The sequence below is a fragment of the Physella acuta genome, unplaced genomic scaffold (genome assembly GCF_028476545.2).
Source record: "Physella acuta isolate Inbredline_101_S28 unplaced genomic scaffold, ASM2847654v3 ptg001776l, whole genome shotgun sequence".
Classification (NCBI taxonomy): domain Eukaryota; kingdom Metazoa; phylum Mollusca; class Gastropoda; family Physidae; genus Physella; species Physella acuta.
Window position 1 is genome coordinate 243340 of NW_026733286.1, and position 16295 is coordinate 259634.

The following is a 16295-nucleotide window of genomic DNA, read 5'->3' on the forward strand; positions in this document are numbered from 1 at the left end:
TTACAAATACAAGCCAAAAGTAAAATACATTTTGTAAAAGAAATGGATTACATTTGCACAAGGATTTTCAAAGATTGAAAGTAAAACAACCTTTGTCATAAGTATTAGGTTAAAAAAAAATGATGGAAAAAATGACATTTTCTTGGATAATCTAAAATATTTAGGTTAACTTAAAACATTATGGTAAGTCACACTAGTAACCATCTAGTGTGATCTGCCCAGGACAGAGGGTCAGTCTTAAGCCTGGACACCCCAGCTTGACTGGCTGTAAGATGATGCTAAGATAGCTAACTATTGATTCCTCTGTCATTTTTATTTAGTTCTTGTTCCCACTTCACAAAATATTTCTTCGATATATATATAAATATTTTTCTTATTCTCAGTAACAGCAACTACATTAGTACAAAGATTTCATAGGCAAGAGTATTTTACTGTTATTTTAATTATTTTCATAAACATCAATTCACATTGTACAAATGATGTATTGCTCAGTCTACACCATTTAACCCATATGAGCTGACTCACCACATAGAATACGCCGCTATTTAGTTGTTTTACTTTCTATTTTTCAGTAATTCATAATCTGTGAATTCCACACTACCAATGCTGCGACTGAAAATATTTTGCTTTAAAACACTATCAATAGCTCGTGAAGGACGATTATCCTCACCCTCACTTTCTACTCCTCCCCCCCTTGAAAGCAGCCATCTGTAACGACAGTTTACAGACGACAATGAAACGATCAAGCAGAACTTGTTATTACCTCCCAATAGTTTCAAATCGTTTAAAAACTAATTTATCTGCCCCTAATATCCGCCAAGCTCTAAGATTGTGAACATTTAATTTATTTTTAACCACAGCTCACCAGACTGGTGGGGGTGGTAGCTATATGCCTAGAGAGCGGTGGAGTAACGGCATGTTTTGGTTGGTCCCCATGAAGAGAATTATTAATATAGATGGTGCATAACATGTTGATACATGTAACACTTGTGTTGGAGGAAATACCGTCCAACATTCAGTTAAAAACAAAGAAGTTATCTATCGTTGGAGATGGTGTTGGGCCAATGGGTGCCTTTTACCCTTTGCAGGCACATAGTTTGGAAAGAATCTAGTGATGGTGATTGCTTTCCAGCATTTGCTGCCATTCTACTTTAGTCCCCTCGGTATATATATAAAGTTTGAGGGGGGGGGGGGTGCAAATCAAAAGTCTGAGGGGGGGGGGGGGCGCAAATCGAAAGTTTGTCCCTGGGTAAAAATTGGAACCCCCCCCCCCCCCCCCCCTTGAGATGATCCTGGCTACGCCACTGAAACTGCTATTCACTAACAATGAATAACTTGATGACCACAATCAAACAAAAGGACAAAGAGAAAATGAGTAGAAAGGGTCAAATATATTTTTTAACATAAACTTTCATTAATGTATGATTTTAATCTCTTTCCTACAATTTTTTTTTTTTTTTTTGCGTGTAACTTTTTTTTTTCAGTATTAATCAATTTGATCAATTTATAAAAAAAAAAAAAAAAACAACGTTGAAATTGTTTCATGAAGATTGGTTACGTCCCTTTGTGCAGTTTTTTAATTTCTGAAGTTTAATTATTGTGAAACCAAAATAAACCTGACCGAGATTCTCCTATTATTTATGTTATTTCACCACATGAAATATGTAGCTCTGTTGCATAATCAAATCATTAAAGCAATTAGGAGGTAAGGTATTTTTAGTTTACTTTTATTTGCCAGCAAAAACTCAATTTTAAATGTATTTAACCTTTAACAATAGCAACGTAATCACAATTTCAATGTAAACAAAGCCCAGCTGGTCGACCTCAGTGATCTAGATCTAGTAAAATATGGCGTCTTTTGTGGGTTGTTTACTACTAGACTAGATCTAGTACTAGTCGATCGTCTTATTTATAGATCTAGTAATATTATTATAAATAGTGATCAGCAAGTCCACGTTGCCGTCGTTGCTGCAAATTCAAGTTATCCCTTTTACTATTACTATATATTTATTGCTTACTAACAAATATATAAGCCCTAGTTTGCCCAAGTAATTGTTACAGTAGGCCCTAGATCTATTCTATAGGCATTTATAGGGTAATAATAATTTATTTAATATTTATTAGGCCTATCTAAAAATTTATGATATTAAAATTATTAAATATAGGCCTAATAAATACTAAATAGTAAATAGTAGTGTAAATAGTAGGCAATAGACAAAAACAATGGATTGTTGAAATGTTCATCATTGTGCTGTCAAGCGTGTTGATGTTTGAATGGCACTAAAAATAAATTGTACTGACCATTCACATTATGAGCCATTTGTGCTGCTGCCTGACTTAAGATCCATGTATAATGCCTTTATTTTATACTACTTTATAGATATTCCCATTGCTTTTAAGAGAATACTTTTAAGATCGTTAAGCTTAGTAGGACAGGCTACTTATAACATTGAAGTGTTAAAACTATAATTGTTTACACGCTGCAATAATTTTTTCTACTTGCCAAATTCAGGTTAAAAGGATGAAGAAGTGTAGGATCAGAAAGAGATGACTGTTAAAGGAATGGGTGTGAACCACACATAAGGTCAAGTATTCAGATTGGAGTTAGTGCAATACATTGAAAATGCTGTATGTTTTCCGAATGGATGTAGGTCAAATGATGACCTTTGAGATCTCATTGCTAATGGATACGTAAGTGATGAAAACAAATATCTTTGTAACATTGTATTTTTATTTATAGGTGAAAGTGAAGTGGGGAAAATAATCTTTGAAACTTCTATTTTTTAATGAGTTTTTTAATTAACCTTTGTATGTTTATAATACAAATCTTTGTTACTAATAGTAATTATCTGAGTTATGCAAACAGGTATTTAGTATTGCTGTATGCAAATTAGCTCTGCTTTGGTTGATGTTTTTAGAGAAAAAACTCAATGGCTTGTAGACTTATTTCTTACTTTTACCTTATTATGTTCATTGGAAAAATAACATTTTATTGCACATTAAAAAGTTGACATTAACAAAATTTTGTGTTAATATTAATTGTTTTAAAAGTAAAAATTGTTTCACCTTAGTGTTTCCAGGCTGCAAATAGAAATAGCCAAGGCAACTGGGATTCCTGTAGAAAAACAGATTCTCTTGGTTAGTGGGGGCCACAGTCTCAAGCCAGATCAGAAAGTCATGACGTATGGGGCTGGAGCAGTATGTGTTTATCTTAGTTTTATTTTTTTCACGTTCTAAATTTTGGTTAAAGTACTCTGAATGTGTAAAAGTAAAAGAAAAGATTATATATATAGGATTAAAGAATACTGATCCACTTCTTCATAATAGTTTAATTCTTAAGATAAGTACAATTTTGCAGGGTATAGTATACTATTATTGTATAGTATGTATAGTAGAGTGTATATATTACAATAATATATTTTAAGGCTCATACACATAACACATTCTTTTAAATATATTACAGGACACGAACCCAGTTTTTCTATTTAGTAAGTTAGCTATTGAAAAACAAGAAGCTCCTTTAGTAAGATCTTTAAGCATACCTAAAGGTAAGTATTGCCAGAGAAGTGAGTTAGTCACATAACTTGTGTGACTGTGAAACCATTGCTTAAATAAGTAATATTTTTCTAACACTTATTTTGTAAAATATAAAAAAATCAGCTAATCAAGTTCTAAAATGTACATAATTAATTTTCAACTACCTTAGTATAAATTTATAGCTAATTTTTTTTGTAATCTTTAATTTGAAGACTTCCTGAGTTCACTGAAAGATCACATAACAGAAGCTATAAAATTGCCCCCAAGTTTTGATACTGTTGAGAAAAGGACAAAAATAGCATGTGTGAGTTTAAAAAAAAATTTCTTTTATCATTTGCGCAGTGGTAGTCTTTTGTCATTATCAGCTACATAGTTCTTGTTGTATAATTGAATGATAATTAATTACAAAAAAAAGGTATTATTATAAAATAATTTTTAGTTCTTGTTGAAAAAAATATTTTAGGATAAAGTTCTTGTTATATTAATTTTGTTTAGTCAATATGGAGTTTGGCCATTATCAACATACAACTTATGGGTAGGATCTTGGCACTGGATTTGAAGATTATTTTATGTTATTCATTGCTCATGATATTGATAGCTATGTGCAATTCTTTCAAATGGGAAGTTTCACTGTGACAGCTAGCATCAGTAAACTTTATTATCACATTGTGATGCTATCACTATTCTCTTTCTTAACAATTGACCTCATTGTATATTTGGGTTTAGTCAGAAAGTTCTTACCACTTCAACATAAAAAAAGACTTAAAATATTTTAGTATCTCTGATTAAAATCACGTAATCATTATTATGATGAGACAATTTTGAGAAAATTTTGTGTGTATTTTGTTTCAGCAAATACGAGACAATGCCAACAAGATGTTGGGGTTCTGTAATAATGAATTCAAGGAACAGCACCTACAATACCAGGGTTGGGGAACTGTGGTGGCTAACCTAGAGGAAATAGCACAGTAATATGTGTTTTTTTTTTAAAGAAAGATGTCTAGAAAATAACAAATTTCTCAGTCATTTGTTTTTTTATTTAGAGAAATATCTAGACAGTATCACTTGCTAAAATCAATATTTGCTAAAATAAGTATAAAGAAAAGTTTTAAAAAATAATGAAAAAGAATGTGTGCAATGTTTTAAATGTTTTTGTTAAAGAGCAATGCAGAAAACTGAAGGCAAGTTTACTAAAGCAGTGGCAGCATTTCTCCCCCTGCGAGAAGGATATTTCACAATGCTAGACAAGTAAGGATATGTTCGTGTAAACAGGCCCCCTGCTGTAACATGAAATTGTTTAAATAAAAAAAATTGGATAGATATTCAGGAATCATTTCCTTTGCACCCATTGTACTACTAAACATGTCCATTGGACAGTAATTTGATTAACTCCCCTATGCTGTCTCTACCAAACATAATTATATTTTTAAAACTTAAACAACATATTTCCTACCTTAAAAAATTACCACCACTATGAACTTTAGTCTTAAAATTAAATCCTTGTAGTTTTTTGTATTATAAAGTATTAATTTAAATGTTCCAATGTTAATTTTATATTTCCTGAATTGAGTTTATAGTTCTTGTATAAAGTTTATGGTTCCTGTATTGACTCTTTAGCTCCTATATTAAATGTATGGTTCCTGTTTTGATATTCCTTGCTCTCTCTCTCTCTTTCCTAGCTTTGGTGAGACATTAGAACTTCTTGACCGCATCCCACTACTGGCACCTCTCAAACCTGTTGAGCAGGTAGAAAAAATCCACAGCAATAGGAGCTCCATGGAGGGAAGCTTAAGTTACATAACTTCCAGCACCCACATTTCCAGGAGTTTGTTGGATTGGATTTCAAATCAGGTTAGCAAAGATTTTTACAAAAAAAACTAGTTGAAAAAATCAACAAAATCTATTTTTCATAAATCTGAGATAATCTTTTCATTTTTATCTACATTTTCAGGGTCAAGGCAAAAGTATTGATGCCCTTCAGCATCAGTGTTATGACGACCTGCTAGTTGTAAGTTTTCTTGTTTGTGTTTACCCTTGTTTAAAATACATAAACTTTCCTGCAATTCCTACTGAACTCTAACCCTTTCAGTTCAACAGTGAAATGTTTGAAGTCTGTGTCCACCAAATCCAAGAGCTTCTAACTCTGGTCAAATGTGATCCTCACCAAATGAAGGAACTTGTGGGGATTGAACGGAGGTTGTCTGAGCTGGAGAAAAGGCTGAACGAGGCTAAAAAAATCGCAAAAGAACAAACTGATATGGCACAGGTGCGTTAGTAAATAAATATCTTCAGTTAATTTTTATCATTAACTTTTCAGCCTGTTGTAAGTATTTCTATTTTAACATTCCTTTTAATCTTTAACCTTTTGTTATTTTTGAACCTTTCTTTTTGACATATTTATCATTTATTTTTAAAATACGTGTCTCTGTCCCTAGGGTTTCTTGAATCACCGAGCAAGACTTACCACTACCCATGACGCAGCAACCATCTTACCTGAGCTGTGCAACAGCCACAAACAGCAGCTCATGCAGATGCTGGACAGGCAGCAGAGACTGGAGGCTTTACAGACCAATTTCCGCAAATCTAAGCAGGAGATGTCGACCAATATCCACCAGAGACTAGGGTTGGTATTTGTCTCTTAACATTGCTCTGTCTAAGGCCTATGCAATTTTAAAAGCTCACTTTTATATCTTTTACTTCTATGTTTTAATCCATCATTCTGTTTTTTTTTTTCTGAATAACTTATTTTTAGAAAGAATTCACATTTATATATATAAAAAAAAAAACAATTGTGCTAATAGTAATCGTGATATTCTCACATTTTTTTAAAGCTGGGTGATGCACATTGAGACTCAGATCTCTAAACTAGACAGTGATCTCATATTTCACATGAAGACTCTGAGAATTCTGGACTGCAACTTGCAGCTGCTGAACCAGATCAAGGCCTGCCCCCAGGTGTATGCTAACATGGTGGTAGAAGCAGCTAGGAGGAAAATATTCTCCAAAAAATTTGCACAGGTTGGTCTAGTTTTATACAGAAACATCACAAGGCAGGTAGGGGGGGGTGCAAACTATACTGGGTGACTCTATTCAAGGGGGTGACACCACAACAAAATGTAGCTAATTTTAATGAGAAAGTCTGATTTTCTGGTTAGTTAATAGTTTATTAAAGTTATATACACCATTAGGCACAGGGCGACACCATTCAGGATGGGAATGACACAGAATTTCCTATTTTTAAACTTCCCAAAAATTTCCCAATCACTAGAACTCCTGTAGGTTACAGACATAGAGAATTTTTAAATTTATTGGATAGCAGGTTAAGTTTGACATGGCTGAATTTCTAAAGAAATTTGTAATTATTTCATCTGTTGATAAATTGGTGAATTGTACTAATAAGTTATAGTTTATTGGCCTTAATTTTGTGCATGTGGATTAAGTGAAGTAAAAAATGTGTTCCCAGTGGGCTGGAACTTTAGTAGAAGATTCAAGCCAGTTGTACAAGGTCGAGACAGAGAGAAGGAAACAGTTTGCCAAGATGTTAGGTAACTTCATTTTGTTTTCACACAAAAATATTTTAAAGAAATTTTAGTTTATTAACGCTTAACTAGATTAAATTAATACTTTTTGATGATACTAATTCTGTCATTAAAATTTGCAGGTGAACATTTCTTGTTGGATACCTTATTCAAAGGTTTTGAGGATATGCCACCAAGCTTTGCAGTGAGTTAACTATAAAGATCTAAATTGACCTTTATGTATTGTCTGCGTAGCGTAATAAAAATATGTTTTAATTTGTTGTTGAACAATTTTTATCTAATTTATTAATTGTTGTTAAAATAAATGTATGTATTGTACCCTGAAGTATCCAACTTTAAATCAACAGAACAAACCACCTCCGTGTTTTGATGAAGCAGTACCTGACATCACAGTGGAAGACATCGCACTGTTAAAAACTGCTGTCCCTGAGCTTGAGGAGTCACTCAAGTTAGTTGAATTAGAATTAGAGGTTTAAGAGTCACTCAAGTTAGTTGAATTATAGTTAGAGGTTTAAAGGTCACTAGAATTAGGTTAATTAGAATTGGCAGTCTAGGGTTTGCTCAAGTTAGTTGAATTAGAATTAAAGGTTTAGGGGTCACTCAAGTTAGTTGAATTAGAATTAGAGGTTTAAGGATCACTAGAATTAGTTGAATTAGAGGTTTAATGGGTCACTGGTTAGTTGAATTAGAATTAGAGGTTTTAGGATCACTCAAGTTAGTTTAATTAGAATTCGCAGTCTAGGGGTCGCTCGTTAGTTTAATTAGTCTTTTAAGTTTGATCTGCCTCCTGTTAGATAAATCCTGCCCATTTGATACAGTTGATTCAGCATGTAACTAGTTTTTAATGTCCCCATTGTTACCATGGCTGATGATTTCTATTTGATGTGTTTCAGTTTATCCCTAGATTCCAGCACATTCCCACTTTCTTTGCTCAGCAAAGGGATCACAGAGTCCTCGTCTCACATAGTGTTGCCTCATTCCCAGTCTTCTCAGACCGAGTGGTCAGCACATGTAAGCATTGGCCTTTCTATGTAGCAAGTTCTAGCAAGCAAAGACAATTTAAATATAAGCAACTGGTTTTTTATCATCAACATGTACATTTACATAATGACACACCATGTACATGTACATTGAAACTCACTTTGAACACACTTTCATCCAACATGAACACAAAGTAACCCACCATAAATATTATATTATAACCCACCATGAACATACACATTATAACCCACCATGAACATACACATTATAACCCTCAATGAACATATTATAACCCACCATAAACATGCATTATAACCCATCATCAACATACTCATTGTAACTCACCATGAACATACATTATAACCCACCATAAAAATGTATGTTACAACCCACCATGTTTTTTATTACCAGGTTGAAGAAACCACCAATGTTCCCTGTGTAGTGACAGCCACCAAAAACCCACCGTTCAAGTTTACCATCCCAGAGTCCAATGACTCCGTCGACTACCAGCCAGCCTTGTCCAGCCTCACTGAAGTCCGAGACACCCTGTCACCAAAAACCACAGACCACGAGCCAGCCATGTTGACCAAGGAATCCCCCTCAATCATCTCATCAGCTAATGTGACAGACTCAAGCTCCACTGACCTGCCGTTGAAAATGCAAACAAAAATGAGCTCAGATTCCACATCTCCCATATCATCCAATGAATTTGCAACAGCTGATTTTTATTTTGAAGATTCCATGCCCTCCCCCATGGCGGATTCACCCCTGGGGAAGAAGGAAAAGAAAAAAGAAGAAGGATGTAAATCTGAGACCGACATGCTGGCTTCGTTAAACGCTGAACTTGCTGAGAAGTCAAACTTGATTCTGGAATTAGAACAGAAATTGAGAGACAGAGAGAACATGCTCTCAGAGATTGAGAGGGTCTCAAATCAGAAAGAAGGGAGCTCTGATGGCTCATCCACTATCGTGGCCCCGTCAGAGCTCCCCGACCAGACTGACTCAACCCCCAATGTCAGCGCTATTCAGAGCTGTGAAGAAACTACTCAGAGCTCACAAACGTCTAGTCAGAGTTCAGAACTGCTTCAGAAGCTGGAGTTGGAGCTGGAGACGGCAAAAAGTGACCTGGCCAAAGTCAGTGCCCTGCTGTCCGAGGCGGAGAGTAGAAAAGCTGATGTCCAGCAGCAGTGTGACACTACAGTGGCTGAGAAGAGCTCACTGGTTGACCAGCTGGAGGACCAGGTCAGGAAGATGAGGGAAGAGCTTGAGCAAGCCAGCAGCAATGCACAATGTGTTGAGCAGACAAAGAAAGAGCTGGAGAAAGCTCTGAGTGATTCTAGTGTGAAATGTTTGCTTCTGGAGAACGAAGTCAGAGAAGGGGGGACAATTCTACTTGGGATAAAAAACAAACTTAAAGAATGTCGTGATAAACTCAAGATTGATATCCCTTCATTGAAGGAAAATCTTCAAGAACTGAGGGGGGCAGTTTTAGACAACAAAACAGAGATGAACTCAGCTGTGGCCACAGTTATGGACTCGGTGGAAAAAGAAGTCTCACTTTTTAATTCGGCCATCTTGGCTGCAGCGTGTGCAGAGTTCAACAAGGAAAGGATAACTCTGAGGGAAGAAATTCAACGTCTGCAGGATAATGCAGAAAAATCTGTCACAGAATCAACCGAGAAACTCAGCCATCTAGAGAGCCAGAAACAAGAGCTGGCTGTAGAGATGGATTTAAAGCAACAGCACTTTGACAAGAAGTATGAGGAACTCAAACGAGATTTTGAGGCGGAGCTTAAAGATATTCAGACTAAGCATATCTTGGAAACGGAGTTGGAGGTGGATAAATGCAGGGCGGAGGTGAGAGAAAACATCGAGGAGGCTGAGAGGAATGTGGAACAGTTCAAGATCAGATACAACGAGCTGGCCAGTAATTTTGAAGAATTGAAAACAGCTTCTGAAAGGGGGAGAGAAGAACTGATCCAGAGTTATAAAGAACAAATAGAAGAAAAGGAGAGAGTGCACAAGTGTGAGAGAGAAGATTTGACACAGAAGTTTAAAGCTGAGCTTGAGGAAAAAATCAGTGAACATATCAAACAGACTACTGAATTGGAGGTGAGGTTTTTTTTTGTTGATTGTATTTCATTTAAAGCTCACTAATTTTTTTAATTTAAAATAACCATACTTTTGAAGAATTTCAAAAATCTTATAATAAAGCTTTAACAAGGTTTTATTTAACTTGAATGTCGTATGTCAAGTCAACATGGCGGGAATCTTAGGATTAAAATTTCACCCCGTTTCCACCAAACTGATTTGTTTTTACAGTTCAGGCTTAATTCATTATTTAAACTAATTTTTAATCAATTAAAAGAAATTAATTCAAAATAGAGAACAATGAAATGGGAAGGATTTAATATTTAATTTGTTTTTGTACAATTTCTGACAACAAAGACACACCTGTTTTCATACATGATCTGATCACTAGGCCAAGCTACAAGCCATTCAAGACAGCCTTAAAGAAAAAAGTGAACTTGCATTGGCTCAGATGAAGGAGCTGTTGACCAATGAACACACGCTGGTTTTGACAGAGGTCAAAGGGCAAGCAGAAGAGCAGAGGGCACAGCTTACACAGCTCCTGGAGCAGAAACAACTTGAGTTGGTTTTATTTTATTTTACATTCATTAGCTGTTTAGATATTAGATTTGTTGTGGTAGATTAGCATAATGTTTATAGACAATCAGAGGCGTAGGTACCCTTCCCGGCGCCCGGGGACAAACTTTCAATTTGGCGCCCCCTTCCCTATATTTTTTACATTTATAATGCAAAACTGCAGCTTAAATGAGCTAAAAAACATTTTTCCAACCCATTTTGGCGCCCCCCTATAGTCGGCGCCCGGGGACATATGTACGTACCCCACCCCCCCCCCCCCCCCCCTCGCTACACCCCTGTAGACAATTTAGTCTTGTTTTGATAACAGCTGGGCTTTTGATCCAGAGGAAAAGTTAGCATTTGAGTTTTATGTTTTCATTGCTTTAGCGCTCAAAGAGCATTTTAACTATTTCAGGCATGCAGAAAAACTAACACTGTTGAAAACACATTTTGATATGTGGTTTAACTATTTCAGGCATGCAGAAAAACTAACACTGTTGAAAACACATTTTGATATGTGGTTTAACTATTTCAGGCATGCAGAAAAACCAACACTGTTGAAAACACATTTTGATATGTGGTTTAACTATTTCAGGCATGCAGAAAAACTAACACTGTTGAAAACACATTTTGACATGGAGCGTGAGAGCCTAGTGAGGGAAATCAACCGGTACAAAAACTGTGAGAAGTCGGACATCGCCACACAGCTGGACTATGACCTGCTAGTGGAGCTACAGACACACTCAGGGACCCAGACAGAGCTGGAGGCAGTGTCAGAAACCTTAACTCATTCAGAGACACAAACTGGGATAGAGCTGCTGGCTGAGGTTATCTCCCTCACAAGCAGTGCTAGCTATGGCAGTGAAGAGGTAGCTGGAGAATGAGACACTAAAGCTAACTAGTTGTTTAGGTTGTGCATTAATGCATGATTCACTTAAGTATTGGCAAATATTTCAAATCTATTTATATAGGGCAAATTTAAAAAACTGGATTTTATTCATATAAAATTATTTATAATACTAAACATTTCCATAAAAGGAATATTAACTGTAAATTGACTAGAAAGCAACACATAATTCTAATGATGCTTCATACAATAATATACAAGTCTAGAATATCGCCTGCTTGTTTATGTCAAATGAAGAGCATTAAGAATAATTACAAATTACTATGTAAAATTACTAAAATATGATTAATCTTCAAGTAAAATTTGTTAAAAATTGACAAATGATAATGTTAGTTTGCTAAAAGTAATGAAAGATTAATAAAAGTAGAGATTTTAATGTAAGATGGATGAAACAATGAAAAGGTATTTTGAAGATGGATAGGAGGTTTGACAAATATTCATGAGTGAATGAATGAACCTTTCAGATGATTGCACACAAGATTCCAGCCTTGTGCCCTGATGAGAAAGACAGAGATTCCCTGGAAGTTAACAAGGCCCTGCCAGGTGTTGAAGATCTCAACATACAGTTAGCCAAAGCTCAAGGTAAACATAAGTTTCAATGTCTCAACATACAGTTAGCCAAAGCTCAAGGTAAACATAAGTTTCAATGTCTCAACATGCAGTTAGCCAAAGCTCAAGGTAAACATAAGTTTCAATGTCTCAACATGCAGTTAGCCAAAGCTCAAGGTAAACATAAGTTTCAATGTCTCAACATGCAGTTAGCCAAAGCTCAAGGTAAACATAAGTTTCAATGTCTCAACATGCAGTTAGCCAAAGCTCAAGGTAAACATAAGTTTCAATGTGAGCTTTCTTTACATTAGTCCATTCACTAAGTCAAAGCTCATATTAACTAATATTTTTTGTGAGGCTTTCTTGAGGCCACTGATTTTAAAATGCTACCAGTTGTAAAGTACTACACACTAACACAATATCAATAAATAAGTCTAATTATTGTTTATCGTGTGTGATACTTTAAAAATAAATGTGAATTTTGTATTTCTCAGAAAAGATTTCAGCTTTGGATAAAGAGGTTTCAAGTCTGAGGAAAGAGAACCAGGAAGTGACCAGCAAGATGGATCAGATGGAGGAGGAGAAGAGGCTGATGTTCTTTAGGTCAGCAACGTTGGGACATTTGTTTTGTTTATGTGGCAGTTGGATATTTTTTTGGTGAATTTATTACATGAGCAGAGACTGGGGTAACATTTAAAATTGTTTTGTATTTCTCAGTGAAGGCAAGTTGACAGAGAGCCAGATGCTTGGTGTAGAGCACCCTCGCTACCAAGACTTTATGCAAACATCAAATACAGCTGCAAGCATTATGGTGATGGAAAGAGAATTGTAAGTCCTTAGAGCTAGTTAAATTACTTGATCATCATCATTATCTTTTCCTGTTCGACACATGTGGCAGTTGAAGTAGAGTTCACATGTTTCAATTACCTCAGCAAACAGGGGATAGTGTGCCCAGCTGCCTTTGTTTCCCTAACATGAGTCAGGTACCCATTAGAGCTGGATGGACTCTGGGACTTTTGACAGACTCCAGCCTAGGATCCAAACCTGAGACTTTTGGTTTAGCAGTCATAAGCTCTATTATTCAACCACACCATCCCCCAAATTACTTGATCAGTTGTTTTATTTTGTTATGAATGTAGTTTTGTCAAAAAATATTATTGAAGAAAATTAATGTTGTTTTTTTTCATCACTTTTGACAGGTCTTTTGAAACTAACACAGTGGAATCAGATGTGGTAAGAATTAAGTGATGCATACAATTTTTTATTACAATTATTTTGTTCTTTTAATAAAGATGTAGCTTTTTGTAGAACTAAATAAAATATCCCTTTCTTTAATTCAGGTGAAGGCTAAAGACCAAAAAATTGCACTGCTTGAGAAAAAGCTGGTATGTAAGATTTGTGCTTCATTGTTGTATTTACATTTTATGTAAATATTATCTCAAACTACTTAGGTTAGATGTCCAGAAAATTGCAGATCTATATGTAAAGCTGTGTACTAAAGATTTTTTGAAAATTTTATTTTCAATGGTAAAAATGTTAACAGATGGAAATGTCCATGACAACTAAAGAAACTAAAGACAAGGAAATGGCCAGTGATAACAAAGTTTCAATAAGAGGGTACAGTTTTTTTGTTGTTGTTGCAATAATTTGGTTTGAAAATTCAGTTTGATGTTTTAGTTTGATAACAATTTTTGAAAGATTGATACAAATGTTGTTTTTTTGCTCACTTTAAGAATTCACAATTTAAAAATTTAAGCTAGTTCAAGTAGTACCAGTTTTTTTTAAATAAAAAAATTTCACTCCTCTAAAACAGATGTGATAAAGGTGACCTGGTGTTGCTGTGTCTAGATGAAAGACATGACCAGTATGTTGTGTTCACTGTTGGTACAAATCTACACTTCCTACATAGTGAGTCTTTAGAGGGCCTTGGTCTCAGAACAGGTGAGTGGGTTTTTTTTTTTTAAAGTTGGCTGAAAATATTAATCTGTCTTATTGATTAATCATTTATTTATTATTTTAAATTTCTATTTTTTTTTTATTTGAATCATCAGGTACAGATATGGCCTGTAGAAAATCCTGGATTCTTGCTGAAGTTGTGGACAAAGAGTACTGCTTGGCTAAAAAGGTAAAAATGTTAACTTAGGTAATAAGGATGACCTTTTTAGGTAAAAAAATTGTTGCTTTAATTAGCTTAACTGCATTTAAATAATTGTTTTTGCATTTGATTTGATATTGTGCTTTAGAACTCAAATTCTTTAAGTAAAAATCTACCGCTTTACCATAAGTTTGCTAATATATAGACTAGTAGTCAGACAAGTAGTATAAGGACTGTGTGATCTAGCAGTAGTACTGGGGAAGAAGTAAAAGTCTGGTGGAAACCCACAGGTCTTACAGCAATATGGGTGAAAGAAATGCTCAATTCTTTTTTGCATTGCAAGAGTCAGTTGTGCAGACACTAGACTAGTAGTTGTAGTAGATTAAGCTTAAACAATAAGCAAGTCTTATTTGTAATTAAAACTGATCTTTTTTCAGTCTTTTTGCATCTCAAATCAACATGAATATTTGGTATAGTTTTTAAAATGCACATCTTTAAAAAAAAAATTTCTTGCATTTTGTTTGTAACAAAATATTTTCCTGTGATTCAGCCAAACAACAGATTCAGAGTTCCACAAGGGACATGTTTTTATAGGGTGAAGTGTAAGCCTTGGAAAAGTGAAATTGAGTTGTTAAAGCAGGATAAAGATATAACAAGACAGGTGAAAAGTGTCAAGCATGACCCAGCCAGTGGCACACGGCCAAAGAAAGATAAAAAACAGCCTTAATTTTTTTTTCAATAAGTAGATAGAACTGACCTCATTTTGATAATACCTTCCTGTGAATTAAATTCAAACATTCTGTTTGATTAAAAATTATTTTAAAATTGTATTTTTAATAAATTTGCCATTTATAAAACTGATTTCAAATTGACTAAATACTTTTTTTTTCCCCGTATGTTTTCTAAGTAAAACAAAATGTTGACAAGTTCATGTTTTTATTCTAATACATGAGAACTTGAAGCTATTAATGTGCAACTTTTAAACAAGTTTATATGCCTTGGCTTTGAGTAGTGCTTTTAATATAATAATCATGAATAGTTTCAGCTGTGATGCTTTCATATTAGCCTCCACAAGTTGAGAGTATCAATTTAAGGGTCTGCGATAATTGCCTGAAAGCCAATTTCCCACAGGCTCGTTGCTGAAAATGGCAATAATCCATAATATTGATTAATAATCAATTAATTTTTACGCAGATGGATTTTTTTAATCTATTTAAAAAAAAAAAATAACAAACATGTTCACTCACAATAGCATACCATTATTTAAATAAAAAAAGCCCCATTATTACTTTGAAAGTATTTTTCAATAGCTTACAGAAATGAAAAATAAAATAAATTTTAGTTTACAAGATTCAGTTGAATCCAAACTTGAGCTTAGAAGAGTAAATGTGGACAAAGAGCTTTTGAGGCAAATAGCATTCTGGCAAATGTTCAGCACCCCTTTGTAGGTGTGAGTTCATTGTAAATTTCATACTGTTTACATATGTAAATACTCATTCAGTGAACTATTTTTAGAGCAAGGGAATTACACATTAAATGATACTTAATGCTTGAAATGCACACAACTATTATTTTAAGTGTTAATTTTTTTTTGCTCTTCTCACTTTCTTGTTTTTTTAAAAAAAGCATTAAGTCAATGTGTAAGTTGTTTTACACCAGTTAATGTTTTGGTGATAAAATTTTTAAACTGGTAATTATTGCTTTGAATAATTAGTTTGAGATACTGTACGATATTTAAGAGTACATTTTCCCCCAAAGTCATACAATTTAAATTCTGAAAGTATTCAAATATTCTTTAACTGGTGCACTCACAATTTATTTGGAGAGGTGTTTGTACCCAAGTTATTAATTACTTCAGCAGCTTTCTAGGCTGAAAATGAAAACAAGAAAATATTTCTTTGATTATTTTTAATGAATGGGAGTTAATCTTTGATAAATGTCACAATATGCAATGATGTGGAGGTCAGCAAACTTTTATTTAAAATGTGGATGTACATACATGTAACATTAAAATTAGTAATTTCAAATAATGAAGTTGTTT

General features: G+C 34.3%; 1 protein-coding gene across 1 annotated transcript; it reads left to right on the forward strand.

Moving 5' to 3' along the window:
• The first annotated feature begins 1583 nt into the window (after positions 1-1583).
• Positions 1584-16284, forward strand: LOC131930444 (RB1-inducible coiled-coil protein 1). Its single transcript, XM_059286937.1, has 28 exons — positions 1584-1705; positions 2513-2691; positions 3072-3198; positions 3464-3548; positions 3750-3841; positions 4390-4505; positions 4699-4785; positions 5217-5388; positions 5489-5545; positions 5627-5803; positions 5973-6160; positions 6369-6555; positions 7001-7082; positions 7199-7260; positions 7424-7524; positions 7970-8087; positions 8469-10169; positions 10540-10709; positions 11299-11572; positions 12075-12192; positions 12654-12762; positions 12877-12987; positions 13359-13392; positions 13500-13544; positions 13703-13776; positions 13973-14100; positions 14211-14284; positions 14805-16284. Exons 2-28 carry the CDS (start codon positions 2624-2626, stop codon positions 14979-14981), a joined length of 4734 nt encoding a protein of 1577 aa, XP_059142920.1. The 5' UTR covers positions 1584-1705; positions 2513-2623; the 3' UTR covers positions 14982-16284.
• The last annotated feature ends 11 nt before the right edge of the window (positions 16285-16295 follow it).

Excerpts from the sequence above, each read along its gene's own strand:
- LOC131930444 (XM_059286937.1), top strand. The coding sequence starts at position 2,624 with ATGCTGTATGTTTTCCGAATGGATGTAGGTCAAATGATGACCTTTGAG. Across the intron at positions 3,199-3,463 it reads TGACGTATGGGGCTGGAGCA|GACACGAACCCAGTTTTTCT; the intron begins GTATGTGTTTAT and ends AATATATTACAG. Across the intron at positions 4,786-5,216 it reads TATTTCACAATGCTAGACAA|CTTTGGTGAGACATTAGAAC; the intron begins GTAAGGATATGT and ends TCTCTTTCCTAG.